The sequence below is a fragment of the Tamandua tetradactyla genome, chromosome 12 (assembly GCF_023851605.1).
Source record: "Tamandua tetradactyla isolate mTamTet1 chromosome 12, mTamTet1.pri, whole genome shotgun sequence".
Lineage (NCBI taxonomy): Eukaryota > Metazoa > Chordata > Mammalia > Pilosa > Myrmecophagidae > Tamandua > Tamandua tetradactyla.
In genome coordinates this window covers 94,218,585-94,240,191 of record NC_135338.1, presented here as the reverse complement: position 1 = coordinate 94,240,191, position 21,607 = coordinate 94,218,585, and the positions used below count along the sequence as shown (strand labels likewise).

General features: G+C 39.6%; 1 protein-coding gene across 4 annotated transcripts in view; it reads right to left on the bottom strand.

The window, feature by feature from the left end:
• AGBL1 (AGBL carboxypeptidase 1) overlaps positions 1 to 21,607 on the bottom strand; it is an 872,209-nt gene that overhangs the window by 736,349 nt on the left and 114,253 nt on the right. For all 4 annotated transcript variants that reach the window (XM_077124136.1, XM_077124138.1, XM_077124137.1 and 1 more), the window contains one exon: positions 9,435 to 9,643. In XM_077124136.1, coding sequence (XP_076980251.1) covers positions 9,435 to 9,643 — 209 coding nt within the window. The remainder of the gene's footprint in view (positions 1 to 9,434; positions 9,644 to 21,607) is intronic.

Sequence of the window (21,607 nt, the reverse complement as noted above, 5' to 3'; positions counted from 1 at the left end):
CCCACATTTAGCACCACAAAAAGGAACATGAAGAAAAAAATAAATGTTTAATAAAATATTATCTGTGAATTGGGGCTAACCAAATAACTCCAAAATATAATAAAAGTAAGCCAACCTGCAAAACAGTAACATCTTAATACACTCAAGAATGCTATCTCCTCTTCAGGGCAATTAAACGGCCCCAATCAAATGTCCTGAGCAGAGAGCCTCAGAGCAAAGAGCAGGAAACACTCTCAGCAGAAAATGGATTTGTTGAGGCTGTTTCATCCCTGGGACTGGTCAAATGTCTTCAGGTGCTTAGTGAAAAGTGTTAGTATTGGAAAAAACAAAACTGAGAGTGGAGGAGGAAGAAGGGAGGTGAGGTAGATGGCTGGCCCAATCAGAGTGAATGCTCTGATCTTCAACCTTCAGAGAAATAGAGTCAAGTTCAAGCCAGGAAATTCAATCAAAAATACCAACATCTTGAGACCCAGTTCTGTTTGTGATTGTCATTGGTATTGTTGTTGATGCTGATAAAGGTGATGCTGTTTTTTACTTTGTGGGGTATTGTGCAGGCAAAAAGTGAAGGCAAATCCAAGTGTCCAGATGGGTTGGTGGCCCATGCCATGATCTGAATTTGGAGTGGTGTGGGGTATTAAGATCTGTAGAAGTTGAAGCATTAGAGATAATGCTATACTTGGTGTGTGATATGCTCTGAGGAAAATATTTATGATTTTAAAACGATCTTGGTGTCAAGATACTGGAAATGCCTGAATCCATCTGTCCATTTGCTTCCCTAGTGCTAATAGGTAGGGGCTGTGCAGGACTAAGGTGAAGAAAATGAGGTTTCCAGTATTCAAAATTTAAGGAGGTACTCTCTTTCAGGCTCCTTCAAGTGCAGGACTGGCACTTGTGCTATGTATCATAAGATGACAAGACCCCAATAAATAGGACATCTGAAGACAAATGTCTCAGAATTAGGGACAAAGGTGAGATCTTCAAGCTCACTGTTCCCATCACTCTTCATCCAACACTTGCTATTTGGAAGAGATGATGAAATATACTATACTCTGGAAGGAGTACTTAAAACATTAAAGGCTTTGTCACAGTTTATACCTTTTGTATAAAGGTATAATACAAAATACCTTTTGGTATTTTGAAATGGTTTGAAATGATGTATATACCCTAGAAAAGCCATGTTTTAATCCTAGTCCCATTTTGTAAAGGCAACCATCTCTTCTAATCCCTATTGACTATTTTATGTTTGAAACAGTAATTAGATCATCTCCCTCGAGGTGTGATTTAATCAAGAGTGGTTGTTAAACTGGATTAGGTGGAGGCGCGTCTCCACCCATTTGGGTGGGTATTGATTAGTTTCTGAAGTCTTATAAAAAAGGAAATATTTTGGAGAACTAGAGATTCAGAGAGAGCAGAGCAGAACGACATAGCCATGAGAAGCAGAATCCACCAGCCAGCGAACTTTGGAGATGAAGAAGGAAAATGTCTCCCGAGGACCTTCATGAAACAGGAAGCCAGGAGAGAAAGTAGCAGATGATGCCATATTTGCCATGTGCCCTTCCAGATGAGAGAGGAATCCTGACCGTGTTCACCATGTGTCTTTCCAGATGAGAGAGAAACTCTGACTGTGTTCGCCATGTGCCTTCTCACTTGAGAGAGAAACCCTGAACTTCATCAGCCTTCTTGAACCAAGGTATCTTTCCCTGGATAGATGCCTTTGATTGGACATTTCTATAGACTTATTTTAATTGGGACATTTTCTCGGCCTTAGAACTGTAAACTAGCAACCTATTAAATTCCCCTTTTTAAAAGCCATTCTGTTTCTGGTATATTGCATTCTGGCAGCTAGCAAACTAGAACACCTTTGAATTAAATTTTGGAAAATAAATACCCTGATTCCATAGCTTATAGGCAGTATAGAATAATAATAAACAGCTTAGCTCCTGGAGCCAGACTACTTGAACTCAAATCCTAGACCAAAGATTCTTAACTACATAACCATGGGCAAGTTACTATACCTCTCTGTGTCTCAGTTTCCTCATCTGTAAAAGGGATAAAATAACAGAATTTACCTCTTAAGGTTGTGTTGTGCATTAATTGAGTTAATTAAAGTAAGCAACTAACTAATTAAAGTAGGCAATGTGCCTGACTCACAGTAAGCATACTGTAAGTGTTAGCTAGTGTTAGGTTGTAAAATCTCCTAAGAATCTGAAAACAAACCCTAGGAGGTCACTGCTACTCAGGGCAGTTTCCAAGTAATACTTCTCACAATAACGAAATGACACTTACTAGAAAAGGAACCAGACTGAGAGTTAGAAGTCCTGCCTTCAAGTCCCAATTCTGTTTCTAACTACCTTAAGCCATCAGCACCCCTACCTGAATTCCTGCAAGCAATCTCTAAACTCCTTCCCTTTCATCTTAAATCTCCCTCCTTCCACTAGTGCCCTCAGATAATCATCCCTCCAAATGGAAGCCAGAAGTGTCCTTTAAAAACATAAATCCTGTCAGGTCATGCCCCTGCTTCAAACCTGATATAAATAAAATTCAACCTCTTTTCATAGCCTAGAAGGCTCTATGCAATCTCCTTAATTCTCCAATCCATGTCTTTCTGCCTCTTCATTCCTGTTTAAAATTGGATGAAAATAAAACTCAAGTTCGTTATCCTGGCTTAGGAAGATCTACATGTTCTAGACATCACAGTGTTCTAAACACCATGCTTCTGCCACACACTACCACCCCCACCTTTGGGCATTTGTATTTTCTCTTCTTTCTATCCCTAGAGACTTCCTGTCTACAGGTCTCAGCTCAGAGCTGTTCTTCAACCCCCAGCCTGAGGAAGCCCCTCTCCCTTATCTCTCCCAGTGACTTTTTGAACATAGATAGACAAATTCTAAGGCACAGAACCAGTGTGGTATAATTGCAATTTAGGAATGTATTATATGGAAACACCTTGGTTTGGGCCCTTCTGGTTCATTTTCACCCAGGTCTTTCAGCCTAACTCCCCAAGATGTCTTACTTGTCCTGCTAGTTCCATACTTCTTTATCTCTCATTCTCACCTCATGGCCACCTCCCTGCACTTCCCTGGACAGTGCACAAACCAAGGTATTTTCCTCAAGTTTTCTGAATGTTATCCTGCCCTGACTCAAATGTGACTTCCTTCTTGAAGCCTTCCCTAGTTGGCTTCTCCTTCCTTTGTACAGTTCCTCCAATTCCATTCTCACACCCATGGCTCGTACTATGGTTTCCTTGCAATGATTTCCCTTATGGGAGGGTAAGTTTCCCGGGGAGGATGGTCCTTTATCACTGTCATCTTTGAACCTCCTATATAACCTAGCCCCAATTTCTTTCACATAGCAGGCACTCAGAAAACATTTACCAAATAAATAGTAAACACTCTCAGACCAATCTGACTTAAAGGGTATGGAGCACCTGAACCTGAGTGGATAACAATACCTTTAGGACTCAGTCCTTCCTTCCATAGATTCATTGTGTAGGGTAGTTGGTCCGGTGGACAAAGAAGATCCCAATGAATCAAGGCATGGCCTGACACTCTTTCTGAGAAAAAAAATGCAGCCATGATTTTTAAAAGGCTATCATTTAAAAGGCTTATTCTAGTGGTCTCAAAGTGAGGTACCTAAACCAGTACCATCATCACCTAGGAATTTGTTAGAAATTCTTGTGTCATACCTCAGAACTACTGGATTAGACACTGTTTAAGGGGGTTACCCAGTAATCTCTCTTTTAACAAGCCCTCCAAATATAAGTGATAAGTGCTTAAATTTGAAAATCACTTAGTTTAGCAAATTTTTAAGGTCTCTTTTCCTATTTCTAGATCTAAGGTGTAGACCCTTTATCTGATTTTTCACACAAATTTGTCCTTTCTGCAATTCCAGGTTGGGATTTCATATTGTGTGCTTGCTGTAGTTCTCTCTTCAGTCTTCCATTTAAATTGTCTTCCTTCTTCCTCTTTCCTCATGCAAAGCTCCACAAGTTTCCATAACACTGTATAGCACCTTCACTGCATTATGGACAATCCCATTCCTTGAATGTTTAAGGGATACTTAGAGGACCAGTGCAAAAGTGTGTGACTCATGAAACTAAGTGGTGAGGTCATCAAAAGAAAGACACCAGAATCAGAGGCCTCAGCAGAAAGACAAAGAACAATATAATGGGCAGAGGCTATGGGTAGAACTCAACAGTAGTTCTTCTTCAGCCACTCCCATACCCAATAGGTTTGTAATTAAAACATAAACACCAATGAAAATAGAATAGGTCAACGGTTCTTAAAGTGTAATGATCCCCAGCCCAGCAGCACCAATATCACTTGGGAACTTGCAGTAAATGAAAATTCTCAGACTCCACCAAGACCTTGGCTAATGGAACCCAGCAAGCTTTGTTCTCATGAACCCCCCCAGGTCACTCTGTTGCACACTCAAGTTGGAGAATGTGGTGAATAAAAACACAGACTCTCAAGTAAGACCACTGGTTTTATTTCCTGACTCCAACACTTATGAAATTTGTGAACTTGGGCAATTTACTTAATATTTTTTGTATCTCAAGTTTCTTCTTCTGTAAAATGAGGAAAACAGAGTCTACCTCAAAAGCTTTTAAAAATGTGGGATAGTCTGTAAACTACTAAACCAGCCCTGGGCCATGCGAACTGTTCAATGCAAACTAATTTCTTTCTTCTTCTCTCCTTTTCCTGCTTCTCCTTCTTTCTACTCCTCCACCACCTCCTTCTCCTCCTCTTCTTCATCACCATCATTGTCATTGTTTCAGTTTTTTAAAGCTGAAGAAATGCAATATAACAAAAATGGACTGGCTTTTACAATGGGGACTTATTAACTTACAATTCAAAGTTCTTAGGTCATGAAAATGTCCAAATTAAGGGACCAACAGGAGGATACGTTCTCTGTCCTAGCATCTGGAATACCTCTATCACATGGGAAGGCACATGGCCAGTGTATGCTGGTCCTTCACTCCTGTTTTCATTTCAGTCACTGGTTCCAGTGGTTTCCTCTTTCTGTCCTGTGGGTCCTCCTTTAGCATTTCTGAGGCTTTTCTCTCTAAGCTCTCTCAGCTTTTTCTGTATCTTATCCTCTCATAAAGGACTCCAGTAAAGGGATTAAGACCCGCTGTGAATGAGGTGGGTCACATTTCAATTGAAACAACCTAATCAGACGGTCCCTTTCACAATAAGTCTATACCCACAGGAATGAGTTACAAGATCATGGCCTTTCTTAAGGTACATAACAGTTTCAAACTAGCACACTCCACTCTCTGGACCCCCAAAAGACATTTTCTTTCCATATGAAATGTATCTTCATTCCATCACAATATCACAAAAGCTTAAATCACTTCAGTAATAATAAATACATTCAAAATCTCATCAAAATCAGTTACAGGTATGCTCTGTCCTAATTCTCCAACTGTGAACCTGTGAACTTAGAACATGTTATCTGCTTCCAATATACAAAGAAGGGACAGTCATAGGATAAATGTTCCCATTTCCATAGGGAGAGAAATTGGAAGGAAAACAGGGGTCACTAGACCCCAATAGTTCTGAAAACTTTTAGGGCATACATCATTAGATTTCCAAGTCTGAAAGTCATCCATAGAATGACATTTTATCCTTGGGGCTTGAAAGAGCAGCAGTCCCACTCTTTCTAAGGGCTTGTGTAGTGGCCCTGTGCTCTCCAAGCACTGCAGTGAGGGCTCCAATATCTCCAGGCATTGGGGAGATGGCCATGCTCTCTGTTCCACCCTCTTCAAGCATCAGGGTGGAAGCCAGACTCTCTGCCATCTCCAGAGCACAGCCTTAACCCACTTAAAACAGTGAGGTGGTGGCCAGGCTCTCCCCAATCCCCAGGGAATGTCCTCCACCCTCTCTGAGGCCTGGGGCAGCAGCACCCTTCTTGAACAATGGGACAGAAGGCCCACCCTCTGCAAACTCCAGGATAAACTCACACTTTCCATGTGCATGCATGAGTCTGCTCTAATGCCATGAGGCTTCTTGGGTCCAGACTCTGGCTTCTATTGTTCTGCCTTTAAAGACATTTCCCCTTCAATCTGTTCCTTTTCTTTCCCTTTTAATCCATGCTGGCAGTTGTTCCATTCATACAGATCTTGCAAACAACTTGTCGGTTTTGCATGAAGCACACAGAGGTCCCAACCATCAGACAATAGGACATTGTACAATTCCTTCCTAGATAAACTGCATCTCCAATCCTGACTTGCACTGAAATGGCTGACTGTCTCCAAGTTCATTTAAATCCTCACATGGGGCACTATTCTCTGTAGACTCATTTTCCAGAAACTCAGAATTTTCCAAACCATCAATTTCTGGTTTTGTTGTACCCAAGGGTTCAGTTCTCAGCTTATTCTTTTCCTCCTGCATTTTACTATAAGCTACAATGAGAAGCCAGACTGCACTTTCCACATTTAGTTTGGGAATTTCCTCAGCTAAATACTCAAGCCTTTCACTTTCAAATTCTGCCCTCCATCTGACACCAGAACTCAATTTTGTCAAATTCTCTGCCACTTTACATCAGGTATCACCTTTCCTCCACTTTGCAATGACACATTCGTCATTTCTGTCAAGGCCTCATTGGAAGTGCCTTTGGTGTTCTTATTTCTACCAACAGTCTCTTCCAAGCAATCTATGCCTTTTCTATCAAGCATCTCACAAATCTTCTAGTCTCTTCCCTTTATCCATTTATAAATCCATTCCAGTATTTTTGGTATTTGTAAATCACAGCACCTCACTCTCCCACAACCAAAATCTGTTTCAGTTTCCTAAATCTGCTGAAATGCAGTATACCAGAAATGAATTGGCTCTTACAAAGGGCACGTATTAACTTACAATTTAAAGTTCTTAGATCATGAAACTGTCCAAATTAAGCATCAATAGGAAGACACCTCCTCTGAGGAAAAGCTGCCAGAATCTGGAACACCTCTCTCACATGGGAAGGCACATGGCCAATGTCTGCTGGTGCTTCACTCATGGGTTTTATTGCTTTCAGCCTCTGGTTCCAGTAGTTTCCTGTTTGTGTCCTATAGGTCTTCTCTTAACATTTATGGGGCTTTTTTCTCTAAGCTCTCTTGGCTTTGTTTGTCTTTTATCTTCTCATAAAGGACTCCAGTAAAGGGATTAAGACCTACTCTGAATGAAGAGGGTCACATTTCAATTGAAACAACCTAATCAAAAGGTCCCACCCATAAAGGTCTATACCCTCAGGAATGGATTAAAAGAACATGGTCTTTTCTGGGATACATAACATCTTCAAACTAGCACAGTTATCTGTATCATCACCACCACCACCACCATCATCATCATCATAATTAACAAATAGTCACTGAGATAACATCACCATATCCAAGGTTCCCAAGTTGGCCATCCAGTGCATGCATCCCTTCCCTGGAAGAAGGGGGATTATGGAGATCTCAATGTCCAACACAGCTGTAATCACTTCTATGCTCATAGCACTCAGCCCAGGTGGTGGGAGGCTATTCAACACCAAATACTTCTGCCAGGGGAGGGTGACAGACCATTTGGTTTCTAAATCAAAGGTCATTTTCCCACAAATGGAAGAATGTTAAATGTCAGACCTTGCACCCAAACTTGTTTTTGGCTAGTTTTCTATACAATATCTACAGAAATGATAACATGGCTGGGGAAACCTGGCCACAATATGCAGATTCTACCTCCACTCACATCATGTTTCCATTTCTCCCAATACCTGAAGGTGGGAACTTGTTGTAAAGTTGCTTATTTGGACAGCTGAGGTTTTCATTGAGCTGCTGAGAAACTGCTTCTAAGAACCTGTTTACAAGCTTACAGCCCCTTTTATGCCCAAACTTCACTTGGTATTTTCTCAACCCTCTTCTGAACATACACATGTATCTTTAAGATTGTCATCTTCTTCCTTGTTTGCTCTTTTAATTTTTTTTTAACATGGAACATATAAACAGTCAATAATTCAAATGGCAGAACAACTGGGTGCAGCATCCAGGCTAGAATGGGGGGGGGGGGGCAGCAGGATATCAGCAATGCAGTGGACTATTTCACAAAGACTGGGAAATTTAAGGGACTTGGGGAACCACAAGCTTACAAAGTAAAGCTCAGAGAAATTCAAAGCACTGCTTCATCCAGAAAAACAGAATGTAAAATGTATCTATTTCATGACTGAGAAGCTCTGAATGCTGTAATGATGGAAAGAAACCCAGAGGTGATAGCAGATAGAAAATTAGATATTGGTTTGCAGCACAGTATTATGTTATTGTTAGGAGGGAAAAGGCTATTTTTTATATGGGAAAAGTCTACAGATGCTGTGGTAAGAAAACAACACTCTTGTTCGCTGCTTCGTTACCTCGGGTGTACTCAGGTGGAGAAAAATTGGAGGGTGTCCGGAGAGGAGCAATGAGACTGATGATGGGAATGCAGAGACAGGCTTGCAGGAAACCAACAAGGAGCAGAATGCAGGTAAAACACGGCTGCCGTGGCCCCAGGAAGAGATGGGGTAGCAGGTGACAGATATTTGGAAGATGTTCACTTCAATAGAGAGCGTGTATATATCCTTGTAAGATGGGATTTAAATTAGTTCTAATCAACTGAAATTAAGGAATTTGTTATTCAGGTTGAAATCTAGGAAACCCTAGGCTACAGATTCCACTGAGGTGCAGATAAGCAACGGCTCTTGCAGGTGCTACTCCCTTTGCCTGGGATCCTCCTCCCTGAACCTCCTCATGACCAGCCTCTCCCATCAGTCAGGCTTCAGGGCAGATGTCACCTGTACAGAGAGGTCTCAACCTTTCAGAATGAATACATTCTCCCTCCACCATTCTCCCCAGCATGGCAGACATTTGTTCCTACTTTATTTGTTTTCATTGCAATATGAAATTGTCTTCCTCACTGCATTCTTTGCTTGCCTACTGTCTTATTCTCCCTGCTAGAACTTTCACCCCACAAGATCAGGGGTCTTATCTGTTTTACTCACCATTAGATCCCTAGTGTTAATTATCCCATTAACTATTCACAGTCACAACTAGTCTAAGCACATACATTTCCACGTTAACTTATTTAGACCACACAGAAACTTGGATTTTAGTGTGTCCATTTTGTAGAGGGAAAAAAATTGAGGACAGACAAATTGGGCAACGTCACCTAGTTTCACTGCTATAGGTGCTAGGGCTGAGATTACAACTCAGATATTCTAGCATGAGAGTCTATACTCTTAACCTCTACACCATACCATACCTGTTCTAGTATGCACTCAATAAATGTATATTGAATAAATAAATGAATGAGGGTTTGAATCCAGAACATCTTCCCAGAGCAGGCAACAGGAATATATAGATAATTTCCCAGTTCTGTTCAGCAGCCTTCAGGAATCATCCACTTGCATCTGGTTACAGAGGTAAACCCTGCGCTGTTTACCTGGGTGGTGCTGAAGAGGATCTCCAAACCCTGACCAGCCAAGAAGGCCTCCCTGCCAGAGCGGAGCATGGCAATGTGCTTGAGACAGAGTAGAAGCGCCCGGCGGATCTGTATGTAGGCGTGGACTGTGTCATGACTGTGCCAGTCCTGGTACAGCCTGAGCAAGCCAGAGATGTAGCCTCTGTTGACTGCCCTGCGGCTATTAGACTCTGAAATTAAAGTGAAAAGGCAATGTCAGTCACAGGCTCTCCAGGTCACAGCTGCCTGAGAATGTCCCAAAGTGTCTCCCACAAAATACTTATTGATTATAAAGGGAAAATAACTTTTCAAGGGAAAAACCTGACAGATGTCGCGTTAACGAAGTGGTCAAAATTAACAAACCAGTAAAAGTACAAATAGTCATCATGTGCCTCCTGACAGGATACACTGAGAACATAATATCATTTTCATGGTATTTTTGCCAAAAATGCATAAGCCTGAATTTAATCACGAGGAAAATCAGATACTCCATGCACAAAATATGTTGAAATATAATTTGAAAAATGTTGAGGTCATGAGAGTGAAAAGGGGGAGAGGCTTTTTTTTACTTATTTGTGCAAATAGTTTCACCTTATCTTTTCGTTTTTACAACATTTCATTCAGCCATGACCCTGAACTGATACTGACAAGTTTACTCACACATTGATGTGATTTGGAAGGATTAAATCACCTTCACTACTTTCTTTAATGAATTATTCTTTTGTATCAAAAACATTCCTCTTCTTGGCTGGTCCTGGTGGCCACAAAACACTAGGGTTCTTTACTGCCTACATGAGGTCCCAGCCTATCTTATATCAGATGAAGAACTGAGGCTATGGGAGGCTAAAAAACATGACAGTTTTATATCATTCTGGATTAGATCCTGGACCAGAAAAAAATTTTTTTTCTTTGCTCTACTGGGACAATTGGTAAAATTTTAATAAGCTCTGTTGATTAACAAATAGTATTGTATCAAGGTTTATTTTCTGATTTTGATAATTAAGCTGTAGTTATCTGAGAGAATAGTCTTGTTTTGGGGAAATTCACACTGAAGTATGTGAATGTCTATAATTTATTTTCAAATAGTTAAAAAAAAATGGTGTGTGAATGTGGATATGTGTGTGAGTGAAGAGAGAAAGAGAGACAGAGAGGTGAGGAGCATCCAGTTCTTTGTATCATTCTTTACAACTCTGTCAAGTTATTTTCAAATAAAAAGTTGAAAACATAACAAAAGCGAAAACAAAGTCAAAAGTGGGAGTCATACACTTTAACTCTAACCCTCCAAGTTGTCCTCCATGTTTCAGGGGTTTCTGTGTGCTCTGAGGATACCTATTTTGAGGTGCCCAAATCTTTCAAAGCATAGAGGTAGGGTTTAATGTCCCAGTGTCGATGAATTACAGCCTTGAGTTCCATTGCCAAAGAACCCAAAACTGAAATGAACAGCCTGGTTAAAAAAAAAAAAAAAAATGTCCTGCAGTTCCAAACCTTCCATATTCTCCGCTGTTCTAAGTTCAGTCTTCCTCTCTCCATCCCTCCCACCACATTCCCATTTTTCTTTCCTTAATCTCTGTGGATCTATGATACTGTCATTTGATTGAACAAACTATGTAAGGTTTAGATTGGGAAAGAGAAGACTCTGAGTGAGGTATAATATCCAAAAGGCTGTTGTATATAAGAGATGTATTTGATGTTTTTCTTAAAGATGATGGAAGCTGGTTTATGGATAATAAAGGGTTTGGCTCAGTCCAGAAAAGAATTCATCACAATCAAAGCCATATAACAAAAGGATAGACTCAATGTGATAGTTTGCTCCTTGTGCTAGTTTGATGCTTGTATGTCCTCCAGAAAAAACATATTTTTTTTTTAATTGAGAAATCTTCACACACATACATTCTATACATGGTGTACAACTGATGGCTCAAAATATCATCACATAGTCATGTATTCATTACTACGATCATTTTTTAGAACACTTGCATCATTTCAGAAAAAGAGATAAAAAGAAAAAATGAAAAAACTCATACATACCATACACCTTACCCTTCCCTCTCATTGACCACTAATGTTTCCATCTACCCAATTTATTTGACCTTTGTTTCACCATTATTTATTTATTTATTTATGATCCATATTTTTTATTCAGCTGTTCATACCCTGAATATAAGGAGCATCAGACACAAGATTTTCACAATCACATGGTCACATTGTAAAAGGTATATAGTTATACAATCATCTTCAAGAATCTAGGCTACTAGAACACAGCTCAATAGTTCCAGGTATTTCCTTCTAGCCACTCCAATACACTATAAACTAAAAAGGGATATCTATATAATGCATAAGAAAAATCTCCAGAATAACCTCTCTACTCTGTTTAAAATCTCTCAGCCACTGAAACTTTACTTTGTCTCGTTTCTCTCCTTCCCTTTTTGGTCAAGAAGGCTTTCTCAATGACTTGATGCTGGGTCCTGGCTTATTCCAGGCTTTCTGTGACATGCTGCCAAGGAAATTTATAGCCCTGGAAGTCATGTCCCGCGTAGGAAGGAGGGCAATGAGTTTACCTGCTGGGATGGTTTAGAGAGAGAGGCCACATCTGAGCAACAAAAGAGGTTCTCTGGGGTGACTCTTAGGCCTAGTTTTAAGTAGCCTTAGACTATCCTTTGCAGGAATAAGTTTCACAGGGACAAACCACACAACTGAGGGCTCAGCCTATTGGTTTGGTTGGCCCCCTGCTTGAGAAAATATCAGAAATTCTCCAAACAGGGAAGTTGACTATTTCCTCCTTTCTCCCCATTCCCCCAAGGGAACTTTGCAAATACTTCTTTATTCACTGCCCAAATCACTCTGGGATCTATCGGGGCATCACACTAACCTGGACAAAGCAGCAAAATCTCACACCCTATTCAAAATTCCATGTACTTATGGTGTTCAACTAAACTGACCATACAAGTTAAATGTGGAAATGCACTACCCAAAATATAAATTTTTCACCAAATAAACATCTCTCCGTTTAGTCTCACACAGAAGTTGAAGTTTAAAATGTGTATGATATCATCCTTTACCCAGTCTCCTAATACACCTTAGTTCTATGCAGATCAGCTTCATTCATATCTCAGCTCGATGTCTGATCACTTTTTCAACTTTTTGAACAGTTCCTGTATGGGGTAATGCTGACTTTCATAGCTTCAGAACTCTAACTCTGAGTCTCAGGTGTCACATATACACCCGAAGTTTCTGAAAAAGACCACGTTATATACAAACAGCCCAATATCTCATAATTTAGAATTAACAATTACATCTCCTGAATATATGTGACTGCTGTAAGAGTTTACAATCTAGGACCCTTTACAATAAGCCCCAAACTGATAACCAATGCTCTTGACTTTAATTCACTGAATTTTTTTATTATAGTTAGTTCACATGATTGCAGCATGAGACTATTTGTCTTTTTGTTACTAACATTTCATTCAACATAAAGCTCTTAATGTTCATTCACCTAGTTGCATGCCTCACAACTTCATTCCTTCTTGCGACCACTCAGTAGTCCATTGTATGTATACAACATAGTTCCCCCTAGGGCCATGTTCTTTTAATCCATTCCTGTGGGTCAGACCTGTTGTAGGTGAGACCTTCTGGTTAGGTTATTTCAATTGAGATGTGACCCACCCCATTCAGGGTGGGTCTTAATCCTTTTACTGTAGTCCTTTAAGAGATAGGAAATTAAGTGAAACTCATAGAGAAAAGCCCCAGAGAAGCTAGGAGAGGACCCACAGAAGCTCAGAGAGGAAGCCACTGGAACCAATAGCTAAAGCAAAGAAACTCGGAAGAGAAGGACCAGCAGACATTTCCATGTACCTTCATGTGACAAAGGAGCCTGCAACCGGTTTTGAGAGAAGTTATAAGGCCTTAGAACTGTGAATTTGTAAGTAATAAATCCCCATTGTAAAAGCCCAACCCATTTCTGATATATTGTATTTTGTCTGCTTTAGCAAACTGAAAACATCTCCTTAGCACTGAAAATGGTCCGGCAGTTGGAAGTCCATCCAGCAGGTAAGTTGTATGGGAGTTTCTCACATATGATGGGAAACCGAGGCAGAGCAATTTTAGGGTTTCTTTCACCTCTTCAAAACCAAGATTTCCTTGTGTTAGTTAAATCTAGCTGATTGAGACCTTCCATAAGACCCTAACATATAAGATGGGTGGCTGATTTCCTAATTACCTCAGGATATGGTTTAAATTCTTTTTGAGGAAACACAGGAGTAAGAACAGCCTAAAATACTTTTCCCAAACTTAATTTCAGATTAAACTCCTTGGACTACATGATTGGTCAACAAATATTTATCAGTTGAGAATTATCCAGTGGATGTCTGGTCATCTCAGCCCTTATGGAGTAGGAGAACTGTGGGGTTCTAACCAGCTAACGCTGATTTCTCAGTGTGCTGGTTTGAAATGATGTATGTAATCTAGAAAAGCCATGTTTTAATCCTAATCCCATTTTGAAAAGGCAGCCATTTATTCTAATCCCTATTCAGTATTGTATGTTTGAAACTGTAATTAGATCATCTCCCTGGAGATGTGATTTAATCAAGAGAGATTGTTAAACTGGATTAGGTAGAGGCTTGTCTCTACCCATTTGGGTGGATCTTGATTAGTTTCTGAAGTACTATAAAAGAGGAAACATTCTGGAAAATGAGAGATTTAGAGAGAGCAGAGAAGAACGAGACGAAGAAGGAAAATGCCTTCCAAGGAGCTTCATGAAATAGGAAGTCAGGAGAGAAAGCTAGCAGATGATGCCTTGCTCGCCATGTGCCCTTCCAGCCAAGAGAGAAACTATGAATGTGTTCACCGTGTGCTTCTCACTTGAGAGAAAAACCCTGAACTTCATCGGACTTCTTGAACCAAGGTATCTTTCCCTGCATGCCTTTGATTGGACATTTCTATAGACTTGTTTTTAATTTTTTTTATTAATTAAAAAAAATTAACAACAAACAAATAAAACAATAAGATATCATTCCATTCTACATATATAATCAGTAATTCTTAATATCATCACATAGTTGCATATTCATCACTTCTTAGAACATTTGCCTCGATTTAGAAAAAGAAAAAGACAACAGAAAAAGAAATAAAACAATAATAGAGAAAAAAAAGATATATATACCATACCCCTTACCCCTCACTTTCATTTACCACTAGCATTTCAAACTAAATTCATTTTAACATTTGCTCCCCTTATTATTTATTTTTATTCCATATGTTCTACTCTTTTGTTGCTATGGTAGATGAAAAGAGCATCAGACACAAGGTTTTCACATTCACAGAGTCACATTGTGAAAGCTATATCATTCTTCACTCATCATCAAGAAACGGGGCTACTGGAACACAGCTCTACATTTTCAGGCAGTTCCCTCCAGCCTTTCCACTACATCTTGAACAACAAGGTGATATCTGCTTAATGCGTAAGAATAACCTCCAGGATAGCCTCTCAACTCTGTTTGGAATCTCTCAGCCATTGACACTTAGTCTCATTTCACTCTTCCCCCTTTTGGTCGAGAAGGTTCTCTCAATCCCTTGATGTTAATTCTCAGCTCATTCTAGGGTTTTTATAGACTTGTTTTAATTGGGACATTTTCTCAGCCTTAGAACTGTAAACTAGGAACTTATTAAATTTCCCTTTTTTAAAAGTCATTCCGTTTCTGGTATATTGCATTCTGGCAATTAGCAAACTAGAACACTCAGCTAGAAATGCTCAAATCTTGCAGCTCTGCCTGCTCACTTTTGCATGCATTTCTCTATCATGCAATGCTGGGGCTGTTGAAACTGGTTTAAGAAGCAGTATGTGCTTCTGGCAGAGTGTGCGCAAGGGAGATCTCCTGAGCTGCAATCAAATAAGAAAGATTTCAGCTCAAAGTCAGTTTTTTTTTTCACTAAGACCATATAAATGTACCTGAATGCAAAAATCACATGGAAACTCAGTGCTTTGTTCCTGAGGGATTTGCTCATGATATTAATGGAACTTTTTTCCCTGCTTGTTTGTCAAATTCTGAAAATTGTCAGCCTTGACTAAATCCCACTGAGATTTTTGACCCATTTGTGCAGTTAGTTTTCTTTTTCTTTTTCTTTTTTACAGCATTTCATTCAACCATAACCCTGTACTGAGAGCGATGAGCTTTATTCACCCAGTGATGTGTTTATGGAAGGTTTAAATCTCCTTCATTACCTTCTTTAATGAATTATTCTTTTGTATCGAAAATATTTCGCTCCTTGGTTGGTTCCAGCTACAAAGCACTGAAGTTCTTTATTGCTTCAATGAAGTTCTAGCCTATCCTATATCATATATTTAGAGGAAAAATGAGGATTAAGAATGAGAAAAGCATCATAACGTTTGTTGCAAAGATGTTAGAATGGAAAACACTGTTCAGAGGCTTCCATGGGCAACATGAGTTAAAGAATTTCATCTTTTATCTATTTTAAAGGGTTTGAGAGTAATAACGCATCATCCTAATGACCTTCACCCACAGGTTTGTTTGTTTGTTTCTGGTGGGGGGCATTGGTTAACGGAAAAAAATCTTTAATTGTCTGAGAGAAAAATCCCTTATCAAGTCCCAATGATTTTATTCATGATTTCCTGTTAATCCCCAAGAAGCTGTCATGTTTACTAACACCTGAAATAGCTAAACTTCCTTCTCCCCCATCCAACATCAGTCAATCTTTCTCTAAGAGTGGCTCAGGGAATTTTGCAAAAGTCAATATACATATAAAACTTGGTAAGAGATTTATCAAACTGAGGAAGAGCAAATGTGGAGAAGAGTCCGAGAATGAAATGAGTGTCACTGGGATCAGTGACTTACAGGAGTTCTGGAAGAGTTGAAAGGAAAACACTGCTTCTTCTCAGAGTGGGGACAAATACAGAGGAGAAAATGTGTTTTTCAAATACTGTCCTGGGTGAGCTCAGGGTTCAGGGGTGGGAGGGCATTCCAGGTTCCCCACCCTCTTCACAACAGACCAGTTCCTCTTTAGTCTGTTGACATAAATGACTTCTACCCAAGATTTTCTTGGGAGAAAAGTTCCTGCTGCTTAATTTTCATTTAATTTCCTGAATAGACTGGTGTATCTTAATTCTGTTGGAGGAAGAGGGTGGGATAGGCAGAAAGGAGTTCTAAGGGTCTTTAATCTTAACACTTTGCCCCCACCTCTATTCCACTTTGAAGGTATTCTTCTTGCTTCCTCAGTGGCCCCTTTTTCCATTAGCCCACCTTATCAGGCTCATGCTGCAGATCTTTTCTGGCCAGTTTTCCTTTGACAAATCCATGAACAATAGGGAATATATCCTTGTCCTCACCTCTAAGTTGCACTCCTCTCTTCTGCTGTTTCTACCAGCTTACATTCTGTTTCTCTCCAGTTTATATTCTCCCAGGACCTTACTTTGTAGCTAATTCCCAGTCTTTAATATCATCTAGCAATATCCTTATCTGTACTACAGGTATTTCTTAACTGAGATTCAAATGTTTTTCTTTAGTGTAGACTACATTGATGCACAGTTGAAAAAAAAAGAAGGAAGGGAATATGCCAAGATATCAATAGTACTTGTATGTGGAGAATGTTGATGAATTTTAATAATCAGGAGAAAAGAAAATGTGTTACCCTTTTAATGGTGCTACAAACTATTCCCATAGATTTCTTGTCATGCCATGTTTTAAATGCCTGAGGGCAGGGCAAGCCATAGTAATCAACTCACCTTTTGTTTTACCCCAGCTCCTTCAAAAACAAATTACCTGCCTAGCTCCTGAATGCATCTGAGTTCATGATCATCTTTATAAAAATATTTACCTTCTAAACACGAAAGCCTAGAAGTCTTCAAGAGACTCAAAAGACTGAAATATTCAAAGGGCATTGGAGCTCCATGACAGGCTGATGAGAGAAATGCTTGGTGATCCATATTTTGTACATGTACTCATTCATCTCACTATTCTGCCCCTCTTTTGGCAAAAACCAAAGGAAGTTATCAACTCTGCTCTTTTCTTCCCATATCTGGAAATGTCATCATCTCTTGTGGGGTAAAATGATGACATAAAGCAGAGGAAATGTAGGAACCTGTGGCGGAGTGGTGGGCTGGACACGTTAACAGTCACATTTCTAGGAATGAGACATACCAATTAGCACAGTCCTGTAAAATCACCTTTCCTATACTCATATGGCCTTCACTATCTTGCTGGTCCTGGTCAGCCCTTCCTGGAGTCCTTGTGAATGGCCAGGGGCTCCACCACTTTCTAGCTGTGTGATTTGAGTAAATTACTACATAATGCTAGGATTCTATTTTTTCCTGAAAAACAAAACTAATAACAATCCATTCCTTGTGGGATTTTTTAGATAATTAAATGTGATATATATGAATTAGCTCAATGCCTGGCACAAAATAAACAGTCAATACCTTTGCCCATTATCATCATCATCATCATCATTCCAACTTGTTCTGTATTATTATGGACAACAAAGTGCTGAATGCGCAGGATATGAATATACTCCTTCAGGCAGCCTTATGCCAAATAGGAACTTCAGAGTCACTTAGTTGTTGATTTGAATTTTGGCTCTACTACTGACTAGCTGTGTAACCTTAGTTAAGTTATCTAGCCATTCTGAATTGTATTTCTATCATCTGTAAAATATTAAAGTAATACAAAAATAAATAAAAGTATCTGCTTTACAAGTCCATTATAAAGACTGAGTGCATAAACAGTGCCTGTCACATAATACATGCTCAATAAAATGATCATTCCCTTCCCTACACATACTTTTCACCAACAAGAACAACCTGAGGAAAAGTTTCAAATTAAGCAAAATGTATATTCAGGGTTCTTCTATCCTCATGTAATGTAATTGAGTATTCAACTTAAAATGGCCACAAATCTTCTAAAGTTTCACTCCCTGTTCTGAGATATTGCCCTCCCCCTGCACCCATAAATACGCAGTGAACATCCTCACCCCACTTTATCCCAGTCTGTCTTTACAGGCCAAGTTCTTATTGTAGACCTTCATAATTCCCCTCTCTGGCAAAATTTACCAATATTGGGTCTCAAGATCCAAAAGCTCTTTTAGAAGACTCTGAAAGAGTTAATCTTCTACAATCCTCTTCTTTGATAATGGTTAAACATTTAATAGCCCATAGGTGCTTTCAATAATACATAAATTTCCAATGTTTTTGTCAAGAATGAGAATAAATAGGATTCCAGTACTCCATCTTTCCTGAGAAAAGTAATTGTGTATAACCACACAGCATACTGTCCACATTAATATGACATTAGTATCCCAGAAAACTCTTGCCCAAAAAGATTAAATTACTTTATTGTTTATTTCAGGAACTTCCTGAAAATCTATTCATCTGAACTATTGATGATTCAACTAGCCTCTTCAGGATAGTAGCCCCTTCTCAGCACAGAACATCACTCAACTGGGCTTTATCAAACTCTTGTTTACTCTCCAAGGTTTACTTCCAAAAACTTCTCCTCACTGTGTCTGCCAATCCTACACAATTCCATCATAAGCTTTGTCCAGTCTTAATGAAGACTCCACACTGAAAAACCCACTTTGAACTGCATCCACCAAGCCCTATAAATAAACCCTAGAACTCTGCCTTCTGAGACACTACTAAGACTCCATCAAGATAGCGGCAAACTCATTCCAGTAGACAATGCTCTTGTCTTTAATTGATCAACAGGTTATTTTGGTGGTCTTTTTGAGGGGTCAGCAGTCAGTAAATAAAATAGGATTTATTTCTGGACAAGGTAGCCTTTTGCAAGGTTTCAAAATCATATCACATAAGCAGCGAGCTGCCTACTTTGCCATGGTATGAATAGTCACAACTAACAGTATTTATTGAATGTTGACAATGTGCTTGACACCAGGCTAATCATTTCACATTGATCACCTCATTTATCTCATGGAAACACTTTGTGGTAAGTATTATTTTCCTTCTTTTGCAATTTAAAACATAAAGGCTGAGAAAAGTTAAACAACTTACTTAACTCCACAGAGCTTATAAATGGCATATCTAGGATTCAAGTGGCAATGCATATCTGACTGTAAAGCTGACATCTACATTATTACCCCAAGCTCTCCAGGCTTGTTAGCATAGTTTCTGTCATATACCCAGATAAAGACCTGCATCTATTACCACCAGAACCATCTCTTTCTGTAACCAGCCCTGTTGAACAATGAGGGTTGAGCTGCCTGATCCCTTGGGTCCCTCCCAGCTCTGATATCCTGGGCATGAGACTCTGAAATGTTGTACCCTCCTCCTTGACGGTAGAGGGCCCTCAGACTAAGCTCAATCTCAGGCTCCAGCATGTTTTCTGGCTGAACCTCAGCTGACTGATCCTCCAATTTAGTCATGGAGCTTGGAGTAAGGACATTGACCCCTGAAGAGAGAGCCCCATCTTCTGTTAAGCTATTTCCCATGAGCCTTTTAATATAAAATAGAACCAGCTTGTTGAGGAAGGTTTCAGAAAGGTTAATGGAGACTAAGTCAGTGGAAGGAAAATCTGAAGCCTTGGTAAGAATGGTTTTAGCCAAATTTAATTTAGCTCACTCTCTAGACTAGCTCCCTCTTCCAGCTCCTCTCTTCCTCCCAGGCCCCTCAATTGTGGTAAGAATCAACTTTTAACAGGATACTTGAGAAGGCTTAAGGACCTAAATAAATGAGGTACAGTCCTTCAGGTCATAGTAGATTTTTGGATGCCTTCCTGACATCAAGCCAGAGAGTCCATGGAAGCCAGGCCAGAAGTCAAGCCCACAACCTGAGTGCAATGCCACTAGAAAGGAGGAAAAGGTTCAGCTCTCACCCTTCTTTATCTAGCAGCTGCAGTAGTGGCTCTGACATAAAGGAAGAACAATAATATATGGGCTAAAACATACCTAATCTTAATGCCATCTATAGAGGAAACTATACTTGATGGCCATTAGCTGAAATGAGAATGATGATATTGAATCAGGTTATAGGTACTTTTATTCCTTCTACAATAGATATATTTCAGTACATTTTACTATAAAGTAAATGTTGGTTTCAAACTAATTTTGTTTTCCCATTGACTGCCCTTATAAAATTAAAGATGCTTTCCTTAAGCTCCAGAAATAGAGGCACAGAAAGCTGAGAAACTAAACTTCACAGCGTTTTTAAAAAATCTAGACTCATCTAATCTTTATCACCCACTTCTTCTAATAACTTTCTGCAGACACATTCCCAAGCCATAAGAACTTCACCATTCTTAGGAGAACCTCAAGATCCACCCCTGCCTTTCCCCTCATACACCTCTTCTTACTCCTGTGCTTCATAGGGTGCATTATTCAGTGAATGGTTTTAGGCTGCAATACTACACTTATTAAAAGGAGAGGCCATTGCCGGAGGCATACTCTAGTCTCAAAATTTCTCTAATTCCATACTTAGAATCCTACATGATCAATAAGTATCATACTGTACTTCACTGATTCTACGGCACATATTTTTAGCATTTTCAAAATTTAGGTGCTTCCTACAAATAACAGTGTTTATGCTTATACTTGGCAGTATCTTTTCGAAAATTCATGGTGGCACAAAAAAAACAGTGCACCTCACAGTCAACATCTTAGGTTTGAGGACACGGGATTGATTTTTCAATACGGTTCATTTGAAAATTCTCTAAAATAAGTTGATTCCCACGATTCCACTGTTTCTACAGACAATTCACCAGAGGATGGCACTTAAGAAAAGAGCCAACATTTGTACTGGGACAGAGAAAAACAGAGACCTTCCTGATCTTTCTCCTTCAATTGATATGTGACAATTGCGCACCTTACAGGAAAGAAGCCTGCATGGTGTTGCAAACAAAGTGTGTAAATTGGCTCATTCTGCATCATGCCTCCAAGTCTTGAGTGTGCAAGGAGGAAAGCAAAGAGCCAATAAATTTCTGCAACCATGGCTTGCTGCTTTGGCCTTACATCAGCTAATAGCACATCACTATGAAATAATAGAACCTTATTCCTCATGCCTTCTCCTTTTTACTCTACTCCTATCACTCCTGGCATTTCTAGTTCTCTCCCCTTTCACCTGGATGCACCAGCATCCTCCATTGACCGATGCATCTTAATAAAATGCAACTTTGATGCTGTCATCCCCTACTCACAAC